A 26,065-nucleotide genomic window follows, 5' to 3' on the forward strand; every position below is an offset into this window, starting at 1 on the left:
GACATGAACCTATCTAACAACAAGGTCTGCCAGAGAAACCTCTCCCAGAAAACTAGGTCAGGTGAACATGATGGCTTGCTCTCCTCCTCGACTCTTAAGGACAGCTGATCACAGCTCCACGGAAGTGCTAACAAGTTTGCTAAAATGTCACTTTCTCCATTTGCCTAGACTTCGCTCCCTCCCTTCCCAGTAGGCCCTAGGATCTCCCAGGTTGCCTGAAGAGACCTGCTCTCTGTGGGCATGTCTCAGGCCCACAGTTACTGCTGTGGCTCTCAAGGAGGCTCCAGCTAGGAGAGCTGTCTAGCCTAATACAAGGCTTTTCCTTGGTAAGAATGCTTCCTAGTGAGCTCCACTGCCAGCCTTCCCAGCAAAAGTCTCCTGGGGGTTTCACTGGTGAAATCATTTAAGAAACACATGCTGGGTCTCCTCTTCCCACAACATGCTTAAGAAAAGTTAGCAACTACAGATAAGAGGGACAGGCTTGAACTGGTCGCTAGGCCTTTTCAACCCAGATAGATGAATGGAGAACTTGCTGCTGACCGAGGCCTTACATGCCACCAGCCTAGAGTGAAGCCCCCTTCCAGAGGTCTGCCTAGAAGGGGGGTGGGTCTGACAGCCCCTCCCCAAATTTCCCCTGTGCAAAGAAACTCCAAGCAGCCTTTTGTCCAGAGGTATGCATGCTTCATTTTGTGCAAAATGCTTCCTTGCTATTATTAACAAAACAGAACTTTAGGTTTCACTGAGAGGTTATTTACATGGTCACAATATTTAGAAACTTTCCCGTTTTAAAAACTAGTTACCAAACCCCTGGCAGAATGCTCAGGCCAGCCCCCCTCAGCCAGCTCAGCTCTCCAAGTTCCCAATCTCCTCCTTGCCTATTTCCAGCATCACAGTAAATTGGGAATATACTTGGAGGAAAAAGAGCTGGCCGCTTTCTCTGTGCTCAAGGGAATGTCCACAATAGGCATTTTAGAGCTCCAGACCACCCAAGGACCACACCAAAGCTTAAAGTCCACCACAGTGAGCACGCTGGGACCCGGTGTATCTTACAAGCGCCAGCAGAAGGGAGGCTGGAGAAATGCAAAGGCCTGCTGGGACAGCCTGGAGATACCATTCATCCTCTCCTCAAGAGTACAGGCCAGTTTTGTAAAGAAACTAAAGTCCCTAGGTGGGTACCTCAGCTGAGGCAGCCTCCCTATCTCCTGAGGAGGATAAAAACTAAGGGCTCATAACCCCAAGGCATTGCGGACTGCACTGTGTCTGCTCCTTAGCGTTCTGGGCCCTCCTTGCAGAGTGAGGACAAAGGGGACCCGAGGCCATCAACAAAGGGTGGTTCTCAGGGTCCTGCTGTCACCCATTAAATGCTGGTTCTGAGGAACAGTGTGACAAGTACAGCAAAGGCTAAGAGTACACAGATTGTGACATTTTATATTCTTCGTTAAATGGTTCCTGGTACATGTTTTAAGTGCCTCTGCTTCTAGTTTAATTGAATGACCCAGACACAGCTTTCAAGCTGTTCCTTAGAGAATGTGTGGTTGAGCAGAAATGGCTGTCCACACCTGACACAGGTCCCCACCCACCTCACGCCCTGGAGGCAGCAGCACAAGCCCCAGTTTCCACTATGGTGTCTCCTCAATGACCAGAATACCCGCCAGTTCCAGAGGTCGGCAATTCCATTCTCTGTCTCCGGCTCAGTTCAGAAGCTGTGATGGTCCTGTTAGACAGCACTCCTGCAGGTCGAAACCTGGAAGAGGCTCTCCCAGGCCAGGAGACAACCCTTCAGGTGCAGACAGGGAACAAATGGCTCAACCTGTGATAATGCCAAGTTATAACACCTGAAAAAAGAGTGACAGTCATCCAGCAACGGGCCATGGGTGGGGGCGGGCAGCAGAAGGGGACACTCTCCCCTGCCTCAGCATGTCCTGTCCAGAGGGTGGGCACAGATATAGGCTCGCTTCTCAAGGATCTGCTGGGACACTTTCTTAATCTGCTCATCTAGGTTTTCTGGAGCATCTGGGAAGGAAAAGGAGAGATGGTGGGTGATCCTTCTGCATTGTGATAAGACAAACATGGCTGAAGTGGGGGCATTTTTCCACAAAGTCAGCCCACCCACCATGAAGCAGCCCTAAGGGTGACCCCCTCCTCCAAACCCCTAGCAAGTGATTCAGGGCTGTAGGGAGAGAAGGGTACAGCTTCATTCTCAGCTACAAAGGACTCATCCTGCTCATTTCTAAGCCCCAGATCTTGTGGGGTGGAGCCGGCACTTGCTCCATCTGTGATTCCAGCCCACTGGAGGAGAAACCATTTCAGCATCCTCCACAGCACATAACCTGTCAGCACTGGGGGCGGGGGGGGGGGCGGTCTGGGCTACCCCAGGGCTAGGACCTGCCAAAAATCATATGCCACTCAGCGAGTGCCACAGTGCTGGCGCCTACCCCCGTCACTTGGCAACAGGACTGGGCTCTGCAGGGACACTGATCCAGAGCCTCAGGCCAACAGGACTGTGAGGGTCAGAGGTAGACTGAGCTGGGCATTCCCACCCAGATGGGGTCAAGTGGCTATAGAAGAGGAAGAGCACTGCAGACAGACCGGGGAGCACGAGCAAAGCCCTCTGTTCTCTAGGCCAAGGCCTGAGACCTCTGCAGGGCACTGCAAGGTCATTTTGGATGGGTCACAGTGTGTAAAGGGGCAGGTAAAATGCTGTTGTATCCAGAATCAGGTACAACCTGGCGCTCCTCCCTTCGTGAGCCTTCCCCGGACAGCTTCAAGAATACAGCCAGGGTCAGGCACAGTGGTTCACGCCTGTAATCCCAGCACTTTGGGAAGCCAAGTAGGCAGATCACCTGAGGTTAGGAATTGGAGAACAGCCTGGCCAACATGGTGAAACCCTGCTTCTACTAAAAATACAAATATTAGCTGGGCGTGGTGGTGCATGCCTATAATCCCAACTACTCAGGAGGCTGAGGCACAAGAATTGCTTGAACCCAGGGGGTGGAGGTTGCAGTGAGCCAAGATCATGCCACGCATTCCAGCCTGGGTGACAAAGTGAGACTATGTCTCCAAAAAAAAAAAAAAAAAAGAATACAGCCAGGCACGCTGGGCAGATGCCAGGGGTCCTGCACAAAGGGCTCTACACTCGCTCAATCTAAAATTGCCTTGGCAGGCAGGGCGCGGTAGCTCATGCCTGTAATCCCAGCATTTTGGGAGGCTGAGGCAGGCAGATCATCTGAGGTCAGGAGTTCGAGACCAGTCTGGCTAACATGGTGAAACTCTGTTTCTACTAAAAATACAAAAAATTAGCTGGGCGTGGTGGTGTGCGCCTGTAATCCCAGCTACGTGGGAGGCTGGGGCAGAAGAATCGCTTGAACCCAGGAGGTGGAGTTTGCAGGGAGCCGAGATTGCACCATTACACTCCAGCTTGGGCAACAAGAGCGAAACTCCATCTCGAAATAAATAAATATAAATAAATACAACTACCTTCGTGAATGGGGCAGGTTTGCACCTACAGTACCTGGCGGGCACTGCTGCAGCTAAGCCCAGGCCTACCCAGGCCTTCACTTAAGGCAGAGGTCTGTGAGTAGCCAGCAGGCTCTGGGAGCTTGACAGGGTCCAGAAACAGCTCACCCTCAATAGGGGCCTAGAAGTGGGCCCTTCCTTCCCTCCCGCCACTCACACTTGTCCAGCTGAGAGAGGCTGAAGAGATTCTGGAAGTAAGCTTCCACGCAGAAGGTGTTGGCCAAGAGAACCTGCCAGAACCGAGGACAGAAAAGATATGCCCAAATTCCTGGAATCTGACCTCTGAGCTTCAAAAACCCAGCCTATCAGCCAAACTGGGTAGCATGGCAGGGGTGAAAAGGCCTGGCTCAGGAGTCACCCTGTCTCGGGTTCTAATTCCAGCCCTGACCCAACAGCTTTTCCCCAACAGCAAGTGACTCAGTATCTCTGAGCCTGTTTCCTCTGAGAGGTAGATGTCACAATCCTGGTATCTGCAGGCACTCTGGGAAGTGCAGGCAGAGATCCTGGTACACAGTGGGTCCTCAGACACTGCACCCGCCTCCCCCCAGCACAGCGGGCAATGTGCAGGGTCTGCCCCTCGCTGGGGGTCGGGGCACTGGGATCGGGAACCCCTGTGACTCACCCCCCTCTTCTCTCAGGCAGGAAGAAGAAAGGGAACGGCCCCATCTCCTGAACAGCACAGACCCTCCCACAGCCACCGCATGGTGAACTTGCACAGCCCCCCCCCATAGTCTCTGCCTGCAGGACCTGTGGATACCCCCTCAACTGGCCCAGCCCTCCCCCACACCCTCCTCAACAATTAACTTCATTAAAGTGCAGCAGGACAGATGCCAGCAGCCAGGCCCTGTGTGAGGCTAGGCTGGACTTACCTCATGGTCGTGGTTGCGTAGCCCGATGCGGATGGAGCGGCTGGCCCGCGACAGCACGGCCGTCATGCCATACAGGTTGATGAGGATGTTGGCCACCCGCTTCAGCACCAGCTGCTCCTCCATGATTGTCTGGGATCACAGAGGCTCCGAGTGGGGACTCACTACCTAAACCAGTCCCCAACACGGTCCCTCCCTGGGCTGCATCTCTGCCTGTCTTAGTTTCCTGTGTTCCTTGAGAAAGTGGAGCCAATAAAGCCTTTCCCTTCAGGCTGTGGGAGAATGGCTCCCAGCCACCTTCTGTTTTCCCTTCTCTTTGATCTCTAGATTCAGGGAGGGGGTTAAGGCAAGACCAGGTCCCAGAAACTTGGCTGAGACCAGAAGCCAGTGACTACTGTGCTACTGTCACCTTCAGCAGCAAGGGCCCCACCAATCAGGTCCCTAGATTCAGGCCCCAGGTGGGGCTGCCCTCCCGATTCTAGGGAGCCTCTCTACCTGAAAGGTGCACAGAAAAACACTGCAGAAAACTCACCCAGCAAGGGTGCCCCTCCAAGTAGCTAAGTGGGCCCCAGGACAGGCTGACAAAGTCAGCCTGACCTCACCACCCCATCCCTCCAGGGTGATCAAGATTTCTGTTCTAGGCCTGGTCCCAAAGGATGCTTGACAAAAAGTAGTCTCATGGATGCTGGCCAAATTGGGGGACCAGTTGCGACCCAGGCCTGGGAGGGCCTGGTTACCTTGCCAAAGCGGAGCAGCAGTGTCTCCACGGTCTGGCCGAAGTAGTAGGTGTTCTCCTCAAACTTGTTGGCACTGTCCTATTAACCAAGACAGGAGTCAGTTCAGCACCTCATCCCTACAGTGCCCTGTCCTGTCCCACAGCCCGGGTACCAGGCAAAGATGTCCCATTTGAGGGAGGCAATCCAGGGTGTCATGGACTAGCTGGTGTTCCCCAACCTCCCCTGGAGGAGCCCAGAACTCCCACAGTGAGATCTTTTCTGCCATGAGATCTAGCAGAAGGGCACTGAAGTAGGGGGTATGCCTGTTGGGCCCACTTACCGCAAGACTGGGGTGCACAACTCCATGGTCGCCTGTCAGTCCCAGGTCCACAGTTCGGCCCAGGGAGTCCCGAAGCCTCCGGCCAACAGTCTCCATGACTGTGGTCACTTTGGCCTGTTTAAACTCACTGCAGAAAGTCCATGGTCCTGTGACTGGAGGCCTCACTGCTGGCTCTCACTGTCCAGCAACACGGCCAACTTGGCACCCAGAAGCTCCGTGCCCCTCCCTGGCCTGGATATGCCGGGCCCCTGGCTATAGGCTGAACCCCCCAACCAAACCACCTGCCGGAGAGCACCCAGTCGCCTCAAGGGAGCCACACATGTGCTACCCCATGAGGGGTGGAGTCGCAGCCAGCTTCCCAGCAGCTGTCTCCTGTGAAGGAGACAAAATGCTACCAGCAACCTGTACTTAGTCTCCAGCAGTGATTTGGGATTGCTGTGCCCCTAGGATGGGGGTGGAGGGGGGCAGGAGGGAAAGAAGGGCAGAGAAGAAAAACACTGGTCTTATGTTGGCTGCGAGGCCTGGCACCTTTAAGGGGACACCTGTCATTCTTCAGGTTCTGAAAAACCAGCTGCCTCCAGTGTGAGGGACCAGAGGGGGGATACGGTGTTCACACTGGAGCTGTAGGGTGGTGTGGCCATAAGGGCAGGGCAGCTAGGGCTTACCTGGGCAACAAGCCCCCAACTACCACAGGGGAAGCTCCCCTCCACAAGGCTATGCCACATCCCCATGCCCCCACTCGAGGTCAAGGCAGCTCTTTCCTCCCACTGCCCTGGACTGGCCCCTGCTGGGCAGGTATGGGCTCTGAGAAGCACACAGTGACAATGGCACCTACCGGATCCTGGCAGTCAGGATGCGGCCAGCATGCTGCAGACCCGTCAGGGCGATGTACATCCGGAGAATCTCATTGGTTCCCTGTGGCCAGTCGTGTAGAGGTCAAAGGCTGCCCCCCAGCCAGGCAGCCATGGTAGTGCCACATGTGCTGGGTAGGGCCAGCCACTGCCTGCTTGCCCATGCCACAGAAGCCACTGCTCCTGAAGTAGCTGGGAACAGGGCTCTGACCAGGGCTCAGAGAGTACACAGGGATGAGGAGGAGGTGACCAGATGGCCATGGGCTCCCGCTGGGACCCTCTGCTGCTCGGTGACCAGCTTCACGTGTCAAGCCTTTCTCCAAGTCTCCAGGTCCTCTTTAAAATGAAAACCAACTTTCCCTGGGTGGTGAGGGGTGCTGATGCCTGGGGCTCAGCCAGTGCCGGACAGACATTGCTGGCTCCAGGTGGAGGCCAGATTCCTAACAGAAGCCACAAACTGCTGAGTGGCAGCTAGAAGCTCCNTTGGTTCCCTGTGGCCAGTCTTGTAGAGGTCAAAGGCTGCCCCCCAGCCAGGTAGCCATGGTAGTGCCACATGTGCTGGGTAGGGCCAGCCACTGCCTGCTTGCCCATGCCACAGAAGCCACTGCTCCTGAAGTAGCTGGGAACAGGGCTCTGACCAGGGCTCAGAGAGTACACAGGGATGAGGAGGAGGTGACCAGATGGCCATGGGCTCCCGCTGGGACCCTCTGCTGCTCGGTGACCAGCTTCACGTGTCAAGCCTTTCTCCAAGTCTCCAGGTCCTCTTTAAAATGAAAACCAACTTTCCCTGGGTGGTGAGGGGTGCTGATGCCTGGGGCTCAGCCAGTGCCGGACAGACATTGCTGGCTCCAGGTGGAGGCCAGATTCCTAACAGAAGCCACAAACTGCTGAGTGGCAGCTAGAAGCTCCTCAGAGCCAGGTGTCAACACCCAGAGGGCCACATGCTCCCCACTCCCCCAACCCATGATTCTGATCAGTGAGAGGCCGGTGGGCTTCTGCCCACTCTGCACAATGGAGATGTGCGTCAGGTGCAGGGGCCTGACCCAGGCTACACAGCCAGCACCAGGGACTGAGGACTGTCCTCTGCAGCCAGGCTGAAAACATGGAAAGCAGGACTTCCTACAGGAAAAGGGGGGACTGCAGAGGCTTCCTGGCAGAACCACCCAGCTCTGAGCAGGCTCCAGACAGGAGCTACCACCCCACATTGAGAGCCCTGTGTTCTTCCAAGGCCTCAAGGGCTTCCTGAACCCTGCTGACCACCCCAGTCCTGGAGAACTCCAGCCCTCCCGGGCTGAGGGAAGGGCCTTTGGAGAAGGCCCTTTGCAGGGCTGAGACCACTCCAGTGCCCTCAGGCTGGCCCCTGCCCCGTATGTCCACTACAACAGTGGAGATGGCTGGAACCCAATGGACAGGCCGGGAACAAAAGCAGCCAAGGAGGCTTCCCACTGGACAGGATGGCCCAGGAGACAAGACTACACTCCCGGAGGCTGATGATGTCCCCTCATTACCAGACCTGCTGCTCAGGCCCAAACCTTCTCCCTGTCTCAGGCTGCCTCCTGTATACCCATGCCCACCATCACATCCCACCCATCCTGCTGTGCTCTCTTAGGTCTAGCATCTCCCTCCCAGCAGGAGAGCCCCTGGCCTCTGGCCTCATCCCTGCAACTCACTCTCCACGTGAGCCCCGTCCATATGTCTGGCACTTGCTGAGCCCCTGGTGGAATTTCCCACAATACAGATACAACCAAATAATGCCCTGCTTACAGACGTTTTATGGCTTCCAAATTCCTCTGCTGTCAGTCAAGGTCCTCCACAGTCTGGCTACTTTTTTAGCCTTCCCATGTACCTTCTTCAACACCCCCAAGCCCACTACCTGCCCCAGCCCACCTGGCAGGACTGACTGCTGCTCCCAGAAAGCCCTTCACTCTCTCTTCATTCACCTTGTGCCGGCAGATCAGTCCCATCTGGGCCTGGCATGCTCTATTACCCTGCCCTTAGGGATAAACTGCCCTCCCCCCGGCCCTGGTCAAAGCCCTTTTTTTTCTGCTCCTAAGGGCATGCTTCACAAAACTCTGGCTGCCTCTGGAGGACGCCCGCTCCCTGCCTCTTTAGGTACTTGCACTCTGTCATTCCCCTTGGTCAGCCCTGCTATACAATCAGAACACAGCACCCAAAGTCATCTCTGTAGCCCCAATTCCCTTCCCTGCCACCAGGCACATGCTAACTGAACTGACTCCTCAGGCTTGTGACTTCATGGAGGGCAGCAATCAGGAACGAGACGTGCCAGGGCTAGGAGAGCCCTTGAGAGCCAATGAGAGCATGAGACCCAGCCCTGGGCCGCGGGGGCTTCTGTGAGGCCCTGAGCAGCATCTTCAGGATCAGGCAGGGTCCTGGGGGTGGAGCACAGCTTAGCTGGTGGCGGGGTCACTCACCTCGAAGATGAGGAGGATGCGGGTGTCACGCAGTATGCGCTCGTACGGATAGTCCCTCGTGTAGCCCAAGCCCCCGAGGATCTGCAGCGCCTCACTCACACACTGCCAGGCAGCCTCGGAGCTGAACACCTGTGGGGTGTCACACCGAATCCTTTCCAAAAGGAAGACCTACGCTGCAGGGAGCTGGGTGGCTGGGGAGGCGTGGGAGGCACCAGGGTTTGGGGAGGAGATCAGCCAGGGAGGGACTTGAGGGGTGATGTGGACAAGTCCTTTGCCTTCCTTGACCACACTGGCCAGCTTGTGTTCCCCACCCCACCGTGACCTTCTGTACCTCTGGGCCCACCTTCACCCTATCTGCACCTGGCTTAGCTCCTGTTCCTTTAAACCCCACCTAAGATCTCCCTCTCCCGAGAAAACCTGACCTGTTCCTGCCCAGTCCCAGTGGCCGTGACTTCTTTCTGTCTGTGCACACTGTAAGTGCCTTGGGGGCAGACAAACTGCCATATTTAGCCCTAGGCTTAGCATCTGGAAGAGGCTGGCTACAGCAAACTAACGTCTGTGGTCACTGTTCAAGGGTGACAAGAAAACGAGATGATAAAACACATGCAAATGCACCCAGTACACAGCCTGCACCTAGAAAAGACTCAAACACGGCCCAAGATGCCCAACCTTTTTTTTTTTTTATTATTATTATTTTATTTTTTCAGGGACCTTGCCACTTCAGGATCCCAACCTTTTAGGTAGACTCTCCTGCCCACACCAGGACGTTTGCTTCTGTAAGCTGCCATACGTCTCACCATTTCTCTCAAGAGCTCAATTCCAGAGACCAGCTTAAAACAATTGTTGGGGAACAAAGTAGGGTCCTCCAAAGGGTGGCCATCTTTTTTATTACAGCTAAAAAATGACACCCTCTACCCGGAACAAAACAAAAGCAAACTCTATTATCTACCTCAACCAAATAAGATGCTCTTCCCACCTCAGCCTCTCAGGTAGTTGGGACTACAGGCATGTGCCACCACGCCAGCTAATTTTTGTATTTTTTGTAGAGATGGGGTTTCACCATATTGCCCAGGTTCATATACTTTTTTTTTTTTTTTTTTTTTGAGATGGAGTTTTGCTCTTGTTGCCCAGGCTAGTGTGCAATGGCACAATCTTGGCTCACTGCAACCTCCACCACCCTCCTCGGGTTCAAGCAATTCTCCTGCCTCAGCCTCCCAAGTAGCTGGGGTTACAGGTGCGCGCCACCACGCCTGGCTACTTTTTGTGTTTTTAGTAGAGATGGGGTTTTACCATGTTGGCCAGGCTGGTCTTGAACTCCAGACCTCAGGTGATCCGCCCACCTTGGCCTCCCAAAGTGCTGGGATTACAGACGTGACCCACCATGCCCTGCCATATGCTTAGTTTTTAAGACAAAGTTTTGATACCAGAAAGTAGGAAGGCCATAAACTAAGGAAAAAAGAAGTCTTTCTCAAGCAAGCCAGCTGCAATGTTATTACTCTAAAAGGATGTTATCATAACAGTCTCCTTCTGCTATAAACTGCTGATCCACTGGCTCACCAGACACTTCCCCACTGCTGCTCCCCACTGCTTGCCTATCCCTGGAGTGCTACACAGGGCAAGTGTATCGCAAATACTGGATCAATGACAGGAGGAAGATGACAGGCAACAGCATGGGCTTGAAAGGTCACAGTGCGGGAGCTTTCCCAAGCCTCCCTCCAGCACCAGCTCTCTGGCTATGCCAGGGTTACCTTCACCATGGCCGCCTCGATGGAGCAGTCGGGAAAGCCCGGTTGGTCCAGCATCCCTGCTGTGAGGTAGGTCATACTCTCCATGACGTAAGCCTTCTGAGCCATCAGTGCAAATTTCTCCTGGAGTGTTCAGAAAAAAACACAAGAAGCAATTTGCTTGTGCTGAGAGCCAAATCTGTGAAACAGGACAGAAGGTAATTAAGTCAGAAGTCTCAATGCCCAAGAGAAGCAAGCCCAGTGACCAGTGTTAAATAAAGCCTTACCTAGTCTTCTTCCCAAATCACCACAGAAGAGTCACCAGTACAGAGACATCAAAAGAACACACCGCTCACGCCCCACAGTGACATGCAAATACAGTACTCAACCGTCAGTACCTGAATCAATCCAAATTCACTGAGCCTCTTGTTAAACTGTTTCCTTGTGCAGGCGTACTCAGCAGTCATTTCTGAGGAAGAGCAGAGTTATTAGAAACAACTGGAACATTTCTGTTGTTCTAACGTGATTTCCTACGGCCATCATCCTTATCCTTCCCACAGGCAGGCACTGTGAGAAGCGTGTCTGCTGAGATCAAATACCCCAGAAGCTAGCACCCCCACTTGCCAGCACCCATGGGTCAGAGGAGAACCACCCCTCCTCATGGCACCCACACACAGAGTTTGGCATCAGATACAGGTTTGATTCCTGGCCATGGTTCTTACAGCCTGTGCCTTGGGCCAAGTGTGACACCTCCCTGAATACCATCCCCCACCTCAGAGTCACTGTGAAGATGCAATCAGGTGGAAGGCAGAGGGCACCTTGCACAGAGCCAGGCACAGAGGCCCAGACAGAGGTGGTGCAGGCTCACACCCAGCGCAGTGTTCCTGACCAAAGCAGGTGGGGCCGCCTGGCTTGAATATTTGGGCTGGGGCTTCCAGGCGTGTGGTTGTGACAAAGTGCTGAGCTCTAAGGGCCCATGAGTGACATGGCGCCTCCCCCAGGCAGAAGCACTCCCACCCCGCCCGTAGCCACGTTCTCCACAGGCTCTCCCAGGTGTGGTGCACTCAGGAGGTGAAGAGGGCCAAGCCCCACTTAGAGCCCTGGCAAAGGAGCTCCCCAGAGGCCTTGTGTCTGAGTGAGAAGAGCCATGAGCCTGGAGCCTGACAGCTTTCGTTCTGGGTCCAGGACCATGGCCCGCAACAAATCACTTGCCCTTTCTTGAGTCTCTGTCTTCACATCTCTAAAATGGAGGGAAGCCAAAACAGGCCCAGAACCTGGCATCAAAGAGGAGCTTCATAAAGCACTTAGGGGTGTGCTGCCCTGGGTACCCCCATTTCCCCACAGATGCTTCCACCACAACCAGAATGGTTACAGGGCTGTTCTAAGTTCACTGGCAAGGGAAAATGGAGGTTTGGGGTATCCTAACAGAAGAGAACAAAAGAAAAATCCAGGGGCCCAGGCACCTGGGTTCCAAACCCGACTCTACTCCCCACCCACTGTGCAGTCACCCAGAAGACACAGACCTTGGGAACCAGAGGCCATGTATCCTGGAAGCCTGGCTCTTGGTGTGTGCTCACCAAGCAGCTCTGCTCCTGCTGGTCGGTGGCAACCTCTCACCCCAGACAGAAAGCCTGTTCCCCAATCCCCATCCCCACCCCAGAGAGAAAGCCTGTCCCCACATCGGCATCACCCGTGTGGAGATGAAACAGAGGAATGTGGACGATGATAAACCTCAGGGGCAGGCTGAGGAGACCCTCTGGTCTCCACAAAAGCCTAGGGACCGAGTTTGGGCTGGACCCTCAGTCTAGGTGGCCTAGTTCAGCACCGGCCTGGAATGGGCCAGGGGAATGGCAGAGCCTCCAGGGCTGAAGCTGGGGAAGCGGGGGGTGGGGCACAATGGGCCTTGTCCCTAACTTACCTACCAATCAATCTCTTGAGCATCCCAGCCACGGCGCTGCCCATGCTGAACCGGCCGCTGTTGAGGATGTTCATGGCCACCTGCAGGGAGAACAGGGAGAGCCCAGGGGCCCTGAAGGAGGCAGCAGGAGGAGGCCACAACCAGACCAGGCCAGGCGGATCAGCTTGCCTTCCCTCAAGCTGGGAGAAAGCACTGTCCTAACACCTCAGAACAAGGTGATTCAGTCACTGTTGCAGCTCTACCAACGTCCCCGCACACAAGACCACGTTATTCCAAAGGAACATGCCAGAGCTGGGCATGGGGGCTCCCACCTGCAGTACCAGCATTTTGGGAGGCCAAGACAAGAGGATCGCTTGAGCCCAGGAGTTCAAGACCAACTTGGGCCAAACAGAAATTCTACTTTTAGGTATAAATTAAAATAACTGAAAAAGTATTTCCACATAAAAACTTGACATGAATGTTCATAAGTAGCATTACTGATAGCAGCCAAAAGTGGTAACAACCCCAATGTCCATCAGCTGATGAATGGATGAACAAAATGTGCTATCTCCACTCAAGAGAAGAGAATTCAGCCATAAAAGGAATGAATTACTCATTCATGCTATGCGAGAGATGAACCTTGAAAACATCATGGTATGTGAGAGAAGCCTGTCACCAAAGACCGGATCTTGCATATGACTGCTTTTCTATGAAATGTTCCAAAGAGGCAAATCCATAGGGACATAAAGTAAAAGAGTAGCAGCCAAGGGATTGGGTAAGGGTCATACTGGATGGTACAACATTTCTTTTTGGGGTGAGGAAATGTTCTGGAATTAGACACAGGAGATATTTGAACAACATAGTGAATATACTAAAAACCACTGAAATGATACGGTTTAAAATGATGAGTCCTTTGTTATATGAATCATCTCTTAATAAAAATAGTAAGTCTTAGTCCAAAAAGAAAAGAGTAGGGCAGGGATGCAGACCAGGGTTGTGGGACACAGAGCTTGAGATCCACCAGAACCCACAGGTTGCTTTCTCACACCCACTGCAGAAGGGAATCCTAGCCTTCGCTCGAGGCGACGTGAAGGAAGATCCCCAATCCTTACCATACACTTCTTTGAGGAGCCGGCCAATTTTCCAGTCTCCATTTGGCCAATTTCCCAACAGATAACCATGCAAAGTCACCTGCCATGCACAGGCTACTCTGCTACGAGCAGGGACAGGGCAAAAGCTGGGAGCCAACAAGCTGCACTCATGACACTACCTGGTACTCACAAGGGGCTGTGGCTGGCAACTCACCTTAAACCCATCTCCGACCTCTCCAAGGATGTTTTCCACAGGTACCTTGGTGTTTTCAAAATGGACTTCACAAGCTGAAACACATGAAATTTAAGATCTCATCTAATAATGCAAACCACTCTGCATTTGACCTGCAAGCAGGCAATTCATCCACCATCCGTCCGTCCGTCCGTCCGTCCGTCCATCCATCCATCCATCCATCCAATGTTTGGTAGGACAGTATAGAAAGACAAAGTTCCTATCTTTGTGGAGCTCATACTTTGATTAGGGAGACAAAAGCTATAAACAAAACAATGTAACATTGTGATCGGTGCTATGGATGAAATGAATAGGGCATCACGATAAAGAGAAATGGAGGCTGGCAAGGGGGTGGATAATAATACTTTTATTAAGGGCTATGTCAGACTTTTCTAAGGTGACATTTAGCAGAAGTTTAAGAATGAAAAGAGCCAGGGATATAAAGAGCCAGAACAAGCGAAGTGAGGGAGAGAACAGCATTTCCTAAAGCCTTAGGGTAGAATGGGACAACTGGTCTCAATTCTTAACTCTAACACAATCACACCCCTGCAATCTAACTGTAGCACTCTCCCACTGTAAGGAGGGATGGACTTCCCTCCCTTTCCCTGCCTGCTAGGGCCAAGTGACTTCCTGTGGCCACTAGAATGAGGCCAACATGAACAGAGGACTTAAATGTGCTTTCAGAGTCGGGTATGGTGGCTCATGTCTATAATCCCAGCATTTTGGGAGGCAGAGGCAGGAAGATCATTTGAACCCAGGAGTTCGAGACCAGCCTGGACAACACAGCAAGACCTCATCTCTATTTAAAAAAAAAAAAAAAAAGTGGCCAGGTACAGTAACTCACACCTGTAATCCTAGCACTTTAGGAGACTGAGGCAGGTAGACCGCCTGAGCTCAGGAGTTCAAGACAAGTCTGGGCAACATGGTGAAACCCCATCTCTACAAAAAATGCTTGGCTTGGCTTGGCCCCTTAGGTGCTTATGATCTGCTCTAAGAACAAGCCCCTAGATGGACCTGAACCCAACCCACATCCTGAAGCAGGCTGCCAGGCACTGCAGACTGAGACAACTAAAGGCTGAGGACTGTAAGCTGAGCTCTAAGGTGGTAAGGTGGTCTGTCCGTTAGGGCAGCTACAGCAGGGAATGACCAGCAGGTCTTCAAGTGAGCAGCACTCAGCTGTGGGTACAAAGACAAAGCCCATGTGGCATTCTTAGTTTGATCTTTTTTTTTTTTTTTTTTTTTTTTTTTTTTGAGATGGAGTCTCGCCCTGTCGCCCGGGCTGGAGTGCAGTGGCCGGATCTCAGCTCACTGCAAGCTCCGCCTCCCAGGTTCACGCCACTCTCCTGCCTCAGCCTCCGGAGTAGCTGGGACTACAGGCGCCCACCACCTCGCCCGGCTAGTTTTTTGTATTTTTTTTTAGTAGAGACGGGGTTTCACCGTGTTAGCCAGGATGGTCTCGATCTCCTGACCTCGTGATCCGCCTGTCTTGGCCTCCCAAAGTGCTGGGATTACAGGCTTGAGCCACCGCGCCCGGCAGTTTGATCTTTTTAAAATGCTTAATAAAAACTGAAAGTATTTAAATCTCATTTTATCTTGCTATTTGGATAGAGTCAAGGGCCAGTCTCCCCCTTACACACATACACACACACACACATGCACACACGAGCTACTTACTGTTGGAGCCCCGAATGCCTAATTTATCTTCAGGTTTCCCATTAGTGACTCCACCAAAGTCTCTTTCTACTATGAATGCTGTGATTTTGTCTTTCACTGATCCATCAGAATCAACGACCTCAGTCTTTGCAAACACAGTAAAAATATTGGCCAGTCCTCCATTGGTAATCCAGACCTGAGGACAGAAGGAAGGACTTTGGAGAAAACCAAACCCCTATGTGACCCATCTCAGCTCTGTCTTTGTCGATCAGTCAGACCTCAGGCCAGACATGCAGGGTCCTTGGCTCTGCAGAAGCCAACCAAGCATGAGTGAACAGAGGACAGGGCTCAGCCCAGTGGGCCCAGAGCAAGGATTTTCCCAAGGGACATGGATGGCCAGGGTGGAGGTGGAGGGGGGAAAGAACATCCAAAGTTGTCAAACAGCTCAGGTTCCACCGCCAGACAACTGCATTTCTTCAAGAAAGAAAGGGTTTAATCATTTCTTAAGGTATACATATATCAAAACATCATGTTGCACATCTAAATACACACAACATTTATTTGTTAATTCTAAAAAGAAATGAAAAAAGAGAAGGCAGGAGGGTGGTGAGGAGGAGGAAAGGAAACAAAGGGAGTCAGAGGCAGAAACAGACTCCTTAACAAACCGCCAACAGATGGGACTCGTGTGGATCTTAATTCAAGCACATAATTAAACCAAAAAAAGGTATGAGGCAATCAGGGATATTTGAATGCTGATAGATGTAAGAAATTATCAGCTGGGCACAGTCGCTCACACCTGTAATCCCAGCACTTTGGGAGGTCGAGGTGGGCAGATAGCTGGAGCCCCAGAGTTTGAGACCAACCTGGGCAACATGGTGAAAACCCATCTCTACCAAAAAAAATACAAAAAAAATTAGCTGCATGCCTGTACTCCCAGCTGCTTGGGAGGCTGAGGTAGGAGAATCTCCTTAGCCCAGGAAGTTGAGGCTGCAGTAAGCCAAGATCATGCCACTGCACTCTAGTCTGGGTGACAGAGGAGGATCCCGTCTCAAAAGAAAAGAGAAATTATCAATTTTTAAAATGTGATAAGGATATTACAGCTTTGTTTTTATTTAAACAAACAAAACTCCTGTCTTTTAGAGAGGCATGCTGTGATTGTTACCATGCGATCTGGAGGTAGCAATGCTGCTGGAAGAGGCACAGTGGCCATGAGCAGGTGACTGCCGGAGTTGGGGCCAGCCAGGCACACAGAACATGTCTGAAATTTTGTGAAACAAAAAATTTAAAGATTTTTCGGGTTTACAGGCCGGGCACGGTGGCTCATGCCTGTAAACCCAGCACTTTGGGAGGCCGAGGTGGGTGGATCACTTGAAGTCAGGAGTTCAAGACCTGCCTGGACAACATGGTGAAACTCCATCTCTACTAAAAATACAAAAATTAGCCAAGAATGGTGACGCACACCTCTAATCCCAGCTACCAAGGAGGCTGAGGCAGGAGAATCACTTGAACCTGAGAGGCAGAGATTTCAGTGAGCTGAGATCACACCACTGCATTCCAGCCTAGGTGACAGAGACTCCATCTCAAATTTTAAAAAACTAAAAAAAAATTAAAAACAAACACATAAAAGCAGCTCAAGAAGGCAGTCAGTGCTACAGCAGCAGGTATAATCCCTGGTATGTGGAGAGTGCTCACTCAGTGGCAGTGAAGGTTGTGACTAAGATCCTGACGTGACCATGGGGAAGGGGCCCTACCTTGGAGCCATTGAGGATGTAGTGCTTCTTGTCTTCACTTAGCGTGGCTCTGCTCTGGATCGAGGCTGCATCGCTCCCACTGCAGATGCAGAAAGATGTGGTCAAGGGAGAATACTGGGAATAAATATGAATGCTTTTGAGGGCCTGAAAATGGAGGTTCTAGTACTTTTAAGAGGTCAGCAAACTTTTAAAATGAAGGGTCAGATAACATATTCAGCTTTACAAGCTACAGGATGTCTGTCTCACCTCCTCAACTCTGTTGTTATTAATAGAACATGAGGCCAGGCATGGTGGTTCACGCCTGTAATCCCAGCACTTTGGGAGGCTGAGGCAGGTGGTTCACGAGGTCAAGAGATTGAGACCATCCTGGCCAACATGGTAAAACCCCATCTCAACTAAAATACAAAATTAGCTGGGTGTGGTGGTGCATGCCTGTAGTCCCAGCTACTCAGGAGGATGAGGCAGGAGAATCGCTTGAAGCCGGGAGGCGGAGGCTGCAGTGAGCCGAGATCATGTCACTGCACTCCAGCCTGGCGACAGAGCGAGACTACATCTCAAAAAAAAAAACAAAAAACATGAACACAGCTGAAGACAATTTGTAAAACAATGGGCAAGTTCCAGTAAAACTGGACTGGGCGTGGCGGCTCATGCCTGTAATCCCAGCACTTTGGGAGGCTTAGGCAGGTAGATCACTTGAGGTCAGGAGTTCGAGGCCAACCTGGCCAACATGGTGAAACCTCATCTCTACTAAAAATACAAAAATTAGCTGGGCATGGTGGCACATGCCCATAATCCCAGCTACTCGGGAGGCTGAGGGAAGAGAATTGCTTGAAGGCGGAGGTTGCAGTGAGATGAGATCGTGCCACTGCACTCCAGCCTGGGTGACATAGCAAGACCCTGTCTCAAAAACAAACAAACAAAACTTATTTATAAAAAACAGGCAGGAGGCTGGATTTAGCCGACCTTTGCTTCAATACATCACGTAAAAAAGCGGCAGTGAAAACAGCTTGGGCTTAGGGTTAAACATGGAAATGGGTGCTTGCAATGGGCTCATCTGAGGTCCTGTGAGGATGAGTTGTGGGCACCCCAGGAAGGATGGCTGTTCCCAGGTTCCCACGCACAGGGAAGCAGGATGGAGGATGGTCCAGGTGATGGACTTATCATCGGATTCCCGAGTCCTGCTGCAGCCCTGCTCCATCCAGCAGATCACACAGCCTCACTGAACCTCAGCTCCTAATGTGTAAGTGGGAACGGTACCACCCACGCTACATATTCTGAAAGGTGCTTTGAAGCCTGAACGTTATTACTGTATTGTACGTCAAGGTGTGTTATAAACCACAAAAATTTATTTAGTAAGTGCTGTCAAGCATGGTATCTCACTTGCAAGTCTCACTGGGACAGAGAAATAAGGTCAAGGTAAGAGGAATGGCAAGAACAGTTGCTGAGTTGATTCTCTGCAAAATTTTGGAAAGAAGGAAAAGTCAGCTACTCAACAAAACCAACATCCCTTTGCCCCAGTGAATCTTGGGCAATGTCACAGCTGCTGAGGGATAACATTTTGTGCAGGGACAGACCTGGCTGGCTCCGTGAGGCAGAAGGCTGCAATGTGCTCCCCGGACGCCAGTTTAGGCAAGTATTTGGCCTTCTGCTCCTCAGTGCCGGCCAAGATGATCCCCTAAACAAAACAGACACAGACTAATTTCAGCTGTGGGGAGAAAGGAGCGCATGAGGTGTGTTTGTGAAACATTTCCTTTCTGAGGCAAATATTTACTTCAGGCAAGAGAAGACAGCAAGAACTCAGAGCAAGCGGCCACAGGCAGAGCCCAGGGAGCCAGGCTGCTGAGGAGACTGTCAGGGGCCCATGTGCCAGCGCTGTGAGCCTCGGAGACCCACAGTGCTTTGCAGTCTGTGTCCAAAACTTTTGTATCAGTTCCTTCATTTCCCAGACTGGTGGTCTTGGGCAAAGGATATCCCTTTCCAAAGAAAGCCTCCTCCATCTTATCATCCACAAACTGGGCCACTCCCACCCACTGGCAGGGTGGTCTGGATGATGAAATGTGAAGACACAGGAGCACTGGAACCAAGCCTATCTTAAAGAAGGTGCTCAATGTCAGGGCTGTCCCACCTGCTGCCCTCCCAGTGCCACACAGACAGGCCCCTTCTTCATCAAACATCTGCATGAATGCGTGTGCTCTCTGGGGTGGGGGAGGCGAGCATGGTGTGCGTTCAGCTCTCTTTGATGTCAACATTAAGCAGAAATAATCTGAGTAATGAGATTGCCAGTAAGGGCAGTTGGCCCTGGGCCTGCCCTAAGGTGCTCAAGACCAGTGGGGGGAAGGCGGCTTGCATAAAGAGTGGAGGCACGCTCAGGCTGAGGGACGAGGGCTCAGGAGGGGAGACCACTTCCAGCCCAAGGCAAACACAGCAGCACCCCACCTGGGCCTTGAAGGGTGGATCAAAGGCAATGGGGACAGGAGGCAGATTCAAAAGGAAGGGACATGCAACCCAAGGGCCACTGCGCATGTGGGCAGTGTGTGGGGACTGAGCACCACGAGGTGTGGCCAGAGTGAGGGAACTGAAGGGCAGGGCTGCACGTCAGATTATCAGGCCTGATTCAGAGGGAGCAAGCCTCTGGCCTCTATGCTACCATGTGACTCCAGAAGACCTACAGAGAGCACCAGAGAATCCCTAGACACCTGACCTTGAGGCCGATAGCCTGGTGTGCTGCCAGGGTCACAGTGATGGACCCATCCATGCTGATGATCTCCCCTAGTCGTGAGTACATGGTGTTGGAGAGGCCCAGGCCACCTAGGAGACATGGACCAGCGTCAGTCACAGCCCAGCCCCAGACTCCCCCCATAAAGTCTTCATTGTTTTTTTTTTTTTCTTTTGATTATAAAGTAATGCCAGATCACCATATTTTTTAAAAAAAATCACAATATGGGCTGGGCATGGTGGTTCACACCTGTAATCCCAGACTTTGGGAGGCTGAGGTGGGCAGATCACCTGAGGTCAAGAGTTTGAGACCAGCCTGGCCAACATGGAGAAACCCCATCTCTACTAAAAGTACAAAAATTAGCTGGGTGTGGTGGTGCGTGCCTGTGGTCCCAGCTACTCGGGAGACTGAGGCATGAGAATCACTTGAACTTGGGAGGCGGAGGTTGCAGCGAGCCAAGATCATACCACTGCACTCTAGCCTGGGCAACAGAGACTCTGTCTCAAAAAAAAAAAAAAAAAAATCACAATACAGAAAGGTACAAAGTAAACAAAAATTGAGGGCTGAGCACAGTGGCTCACGCCTATAATCCCAGCACTTTGGGAGGCTGAGGTGGGAGGATTGCTTGGCTCCAAGAATTCAAAACTATCCTGGGCAATGTAGCAGGACCCCAACTCAACAAAATAAAAAAAAGTCCCAGCTACTTGGGAGGCTTAGGTAGGAGGACTGTTTGAGCCCGAGGACTTCAGGGCTACAGTGGGCTATGATCATGCCACTGCACTACAGCCTGGATGACAGAGTGAGACTCTGTCTCAAAAAACAAAAAAGAAAAAAAAATGCTCACAATCGTGTGCCTCAGAAAGTGCATTTCTGTGTATATCCTTCCATCCACACTTTTCCTAGGCATACAAGCATATGTAGATACATACTTTAAATATGAAGATATCTACACACACATCAAATCAATTAACACATAGCGAGGATCTTCCATCACAGTTGTAGGTCTTCATAAATGCAACAACTATAGTGTGTCCCACTGCCCAGTATCCAGAGGACTCCAGGACAAGGCTTCTCCACTGTGGCACTGTAACATTTTGGAATGGATTGTTTTCTGTTGTGGGGGTCTGTCCTGTGGATTGTCAGATGCTTAGCAGCATCCTTGGCCTTTATAACTTTATATCCAAAAGGCCTGAGGGTAAACACAAATGGCACATGTGTGTGGTCTATCCCTTTGAACCATTTTCTTTTTTTTTTTTTTTTTTGAGACGGAGGTCTCCGCTCTTCGCCGGGGCTGCGTGCAGTGGCCGGTTCTCGCTCACTGCAAGGTCCGCCTCCTTGGGTTTACCACATCTCCTGCCTCGCCTCCAAGTTAGCTGGGACTACAGGCACCCGCCACCTCGCCCGGTAGGTTTTTTTGTATTTTTTAGTAGAGCGAGGTTTCCACGGTGTTAGCCAGGATGGTCTCGATCTCCTGACTCATGATCCGCCCGTCTCGGCCTCCAAATGCTTGGGGATTACACACCGCGCCCGGCCTGAACCATTTTCTACCTCGCCTTCCACACACTGCTTGCCTGTCCCTTTAACCTCTGCAGAATTCAGGTGACCAACTTGAGAAAAAGCATAAGGGAGGCAAGTTGTAGTGACTGGGCCAACTCTAATAAGGTAGAACCGTCACTTGGGGGCTAAAAACATCACTAGGATGCTCAAAGAATTACAGGGATAGTCCATAGCACAAAGGACCCTGCTCAAAGGTTCCCACTGGTCCAATCTCCCACCTTGATGTGCTTTGCACTCTACAGCCAGCCAGACCACATGCCTCATTCCTCTGTGCTAGGATGAAAAGCCCAGGACCCGAGAGCACTTCCTCCCTACAGGTCCTTCAGTCAGTCCACCCCTACCATGTAGCCCATGACGGAAGGTGTCATCTATTCCAGCAACTAGACCTTTTATGGACAAATTCAGAGTGCTTTCTTAAGAGCTAAACTGGTTGGGTGCTTGTTTGCTTGACTTACCATATTCTTCTGGGACTTGCAGCCCAAAAAGCCCCAGGCTCTTCAATTTCTCCAAAGTTTCATCTGGGATTTTTCCTTCCTGGTCAATTTTTCGGGAGTCCACTGCCAAGAGGAAAATCTTGATTAAACAAATATAAGCTATGCTTCTACAAATATAAGTAAACAGGACAGTGTTTATATATTGATAATATATAATCCCAGAATAGAAACTTTTTCAAAACTAGAAATTCTGTAGTCATGGTCATTTGGCCTGTGTTCAATTTTATTTAATTAGCCCAGGAAAAAATTTATTTTTATATATTTATTTAGAAACAGGGTCTCACTCTGACACCCAGGCTGAAGTGCAGTGGCACAATCATAGCTCATAGAACCTCAATCTCCCAGGCTCAAGTGAGCCTCCTGCCTCAGCCTCATAAGAAGCTGGGACTACAGGTACATATCACCACACCCAGCTAATTTTTTTTTTTTTGTGTGTGTAGTAGAAACAAGGTCTTGCCATGTTACCCAGGCTGGTCCTGAACTCCTGAACTCAAGCAATCTTCCCACCACAGCTTCACAAAGTGTTGGGATCACAGGTGTGAGCCACCACGCCTGGCCAGAATTAAACTGTTAAAAGCTGCCAGAGCTAGGTGGTGGTCTATTTCTTGATCTGGGTGCTAGTCACAGGGGTGCTTTTGCTGTGTAAAACAGCAGCAAAGTATACATTCATGGCATGTAAATTTTTCTATAGGCATGTTAAACTTCATTTTTTCCCTCCTCCTTCTAGACCTCATACTTTTTTTGGCTAGTATATTCTAGGAAATGAGAGAATAAATATGCAACTCTCAGAATTGTACTAAAATGTTCAGCTAGATAGCCACCTCATGGCAGTATCTGGGCCAAGATTTACCTCACTGTCAGAGGCCATACTGCTTTCAGCACAATCCACCAGTTCTGAGACAGTTTAGCCTGTTTAACACCAATTCATTCATTCATTCAACATTCACATTCAGCCTGTACTCTCAGCTACTTGGAAGGCTCAGGTGGAAGGATCACTCGACCTGGGAGGTTGAGTAAGCTATGATGGCACCACCGCACTTCAGCCTGAGCAAGAGTGAGATCTCGTCTCTAAAACAAAAATTCACATTCACTGCAGCAAAACTGAACAATCAACAGTATTAGGCCTATAACTGCACACTTTTGTATGCATCAAGTCAATTAAAGTGTACTTCTGAATTGCTAATTAAACTTCATCAGTATTATAAATTGTTAAAAACACCATAACCTACACTTAAGAATTTTTGTATACATGGGTCACTAAGAGAACTACAGATTCCCAAAAGTGCAGGCCAAACCCTTCATTTTTTTATCCTTTAACAACTTTATTGACATATATAATTGGCGAAGAATAATCTGCACATATTTACAATATATAATTTGTTGAGTTCTGGCATATTTGTCAGTGAAAACATCACAATTGAGAATAAAACATTTCCTTTTCCATCAAAAGTCTCTATGCCCCTTTGAGATCGATCCATCTGTCCATCACCCCCAGCCAACCACAAATCTTTTGTCTATAGATCAGCTTGCATCTTCAAGTTTTATATAAATGAATCCATATGGCACCTATCTGTTTACCCTGGCTTCTTTAACTCAGGTCATGATTTAGAGATTCATCCATGTTTTTTCATGTATAAATACTTCATTACTTTGTGTTGTTCAGTATTCACTGTATGGGTGTACAACTGTTTATCTAAATTCAGTAAGCAGTATAAACACACAGAGCCAAGAAGTTCAAAGAACTCCAAGCAAAATAAATGTGCAAAAAACTACATAAATAAATGTGATAATCAATTTTCCTAACACCACTGAAAAGCAGCCAGAGATGAAAGAAACACTACGTACAAACAAACAAAGATAAGAACGGAAGCAGACATCTCTTCTGAAGCAACATGAAGCCAGGAAGAGACTCTACAAGAGACACGAAGAGCCCTGGAATCAGCAACTACATGGGTAACAAGATCCTTTTTCCTATTTTTAAAAATTGCTGGCTAGGCACAGTGGCTCAAGTCTATAATCCCAGCACTTTAGGAGGCCGAGGCGGGTGGATCACTAGATCAGGAGGAGTTCGAGACCAGCCTGGCCAATATAGTGAAACCCTGTCTCTACTAAAAAAATATAAAAATTTGCCGGGCATGGTGGTGTGCACCTATAGTCCCAGCTACTCAGGAGGCTGAGGCAGGAGAATCACTTGAACCCAGGAGGCAGGGGTTGTGGTGAGCCAAGATCACGCCACTGCACTCCAGCCTGGGTGANGCTGGGACTACAGGCGCCACCACCTCGCCTGGCTAGTTTTTGTATTTTTTAGTAGAGACGGGGTTTCAACGTGTTCGCCAGGATGGTCTCGATCTCCTGACCTCATGACTCGCCCGTCTCGGCCTCCCAAAGTGCGGGGATTACAGGCTTGAGCCACCGCGCCCGGCCAAGCCAACCATTTAAAAACTTGTAGGCCTTTTTGTAGACTTGAAAAGCTGATTATTAAACTGATGCAAAAGAAATGCAAAGGACCTGCAAGAGTCAAACCAACTTTAGACAAGAATAAAGTTGGAGAACTAACATTACTTGGTTCCAAGCCTTAACAGAAAGCTCAGCAAACAAGACAATGTAATACCTGAATAAAGATGGACAAATAGATCAGTGGAAGAGAATAGAAAATTCAGAGATTAACTCATACATAAATGGTCAACTGATTTTTGATAAAGGTGCCAAGTCGATCCAATAGGGAAAAGATAATCTTTCCAACAAATGTTGATGGAACTGGATAGCCATAAGCAAAACAATCCTCCTCAAACTTCACCTCACAACAAACTCCAAATTAACTTTGAATGAATCATAGTTCTAAACCTGAATTAAAACTATAAACTTTCTATTTTTTTGAGATGGAGTCTTGCTCTGTCGCCCAGGCTGCAGTGCAGTGGCGCGACCTCAGCTCACTGCCAGCTCCGCTTCCCGGGTTCACACCATTCTCCTGCCTCAGCCTCCAGAGTAGCTGAGACTACAGGTGCTTGCCACCATGCCCGGCTAATTTTTTGTATTTTCAGTGGAGACAGGGTTTCATCATGTTAGCCAAGATGGTCTCGATCTCCTGACCTCGTGATCCGCTTGCCTTGGCCTCCCAACGTGCTGGGATTACAGGCGTTAAGCCACCATGTCCAGTCATAGTTTAGAAACTATGAAGTTTCTAAAAGAAAGTACAGGCCAGGCTGGGCGAGGTGGCTCTCACCTGTAATCCAAGCACTTTGGGAGGCCGAGGCAGGCAGATCACCCGAGGTCAGGAGTTTGAGATCAGTCTGGCCAACATGGTGAAGCCCCTTCTTTACTTAAAAATACCAAAAATTAGCCAGGCGTGGTGGCACACACCTGTAATCCCAGCTACTCGGGAGGCTGAGGCAGAAGAATTACTTGAACCCAGGAGGTGGAGGTTGCAGTGATTCGAGATGGCGTCTCAAAAAAAGGAAAATACAGGCCAGGCATGGTGGTTCATACCTGTAATCCTAACACTTTAAGAGGCTGAGGTAGGAAGATCACCTGAGCCCAGGAGTCTGAGACCAGCCTGAATAACATAGTGAGACCCCATCTCTACAAAAAACTTTTAAGAATTATTAGCTGGGCATGGTAGTGTGTGCCTGTAGTCTCAGCTATGCGGGAGGCTGAGGCAGAGGATGGCTTTGAGCCCAGAAGCTGGAGGGTTGCAGTGAGCTATGATCACACTACTGTACTCCAGCCCAGGAGACAAAGAAAGACCCTGTCTCTTAAAAAAAGAAAAAGAGGAAAAAAAGGTATGGTTATGGCAACTTTTTTGGTGATAGCTAAAATATGGATATATACCCCATGTCAATGAATAATTAAATGGATAAACAAATCTTGGTATATCTATAGAAAGAAATACGACTCAGCATTAAAAAGGAAGTACTACTACTGATACGTGTACCATGGATAAATTCAAAATGACACAGAAAGAAGCCAGACAAAATCACACATAATTCCAGAAAATACAAACTAATCTATAGTGAGAGAAAACAGATCAGCAGTTGCCTGGGGACTGGGGGAAATAAAAGAGGCATGAGGAAACTCTGACGGGTAATGTTGACTTCCTTTGTTGTGCTGACGGCTCCTGAGGGGTACTCCCTAAATACAGTCATGTGTCAGGTGATTCTCTCCCTGTATGAACATCAGAATGGACTTACACACCCTAGGTGGCAGAGCCTACTATACACCTAGGCTATATG

At 50.3% G+C, this 26,065-nt stretch overlaps 2 protein-coding genes across 3 annotated transcripts in view; one reads left to right on the forward strand and one right to left on the reverse strand.

The window, feature by feature from the left end:
* CFAP92 (cilia and flagella associated protein 92 (putative)) overlaps nt 1-4,379 on the forward strand; it is an 86,944-nt gene extending 82,565 nt beyond the window's left edge. For both annotated transcript variants that reach the window (XM_017885024.1, XM_017885025.1), the window contains one exon: nt 4,155-4,379. In XM_017885024.1, the coding sequence (XP_017740513.1) occupies nt 4,155-4,189 (35 nt within the window). In that variant the 3' untranslated portion in view covers nt 4,190-4,379. The remainder of the gene's footprint in view (nt 1-4,154) is intronic.
* The window catches only part of ACAD9 (acyl-CoA dehydrogenase family member 9), a 36,899-nt gene continuing 12,236 nt past the window's right edge, over nt 1,403-26,065 (reverse strand). The window contains exons 3-18 of the mRNA XM_017885026.1: nt 21,798-21,899; nt 19,771-19,877; nt 18,644-18,744; nt 17,070-17,148; nt 15,340-15,514; nt 13,648-13,721; nt 12,368-12,443; nt 10,844-10,914; nt 10,470-10,589; nt 8,722-8,850; nt 6,274-6,353; nt 5,439-5,565; nt 5,120-5,197; nt 4,386-4,514; nt 3,674-3,746; nt 1,403-2,013 (exon numbers count right to left, since the gene is read on the reverse strand). Coding sequence (XP_017740515.1) covers nt 1,913-2,013; nt 3,674-3,746; nt 4,386-4,514; nt 5,120-5,197; nt 5,439-5,565; nt 6,274-6,353; nt 8,722-8,850; nt 10,470-10,589; nt 10,844-10,914; nt 12,368-12,443; nt 13,648-13,721; nt 15,340-15,514; nt 17,070-17,148; nt 18,644-18,744; nt 19,771-19,877; nt 21,798-21,899 — 1,622 coding nt within the window. The 3' untranslated portion in view covers nt 1,403-1,912. The remainder of the gene's footprint in view (nt 2,014-3,673; nt 3,747-4,385; nt 4,515-5,119; nt 5,198-5,438; nt 5,566-6,273; nt 6,354-8,721; nt 8,851-10,469; nt 10,590-10,843; nt 10,915-12,367; nt 12,444-13,647; nt 13,722-15,339; nt 15,515-17,069; nt 17,149-18,643; nt 18,745-19,770; nt 19,878-21,797; nt 21,900-26,065) is intronic.

Source organism: Rhinopithecus bieti, unplaced genomic scaffold (assembly GCF_001698545.2).
Source record: "Rhinopithecus bieti isolate Rb0 unplaced genomic scaffold, ASM169854v2 scaffold_13262, whole genome shotgun sequence".
NCBI lineage: Eukaryota > Metazoa > Chordata > Mammalia > Primates > Cercopithecidae > Rhinopithecus > Rhinopithecus bieti.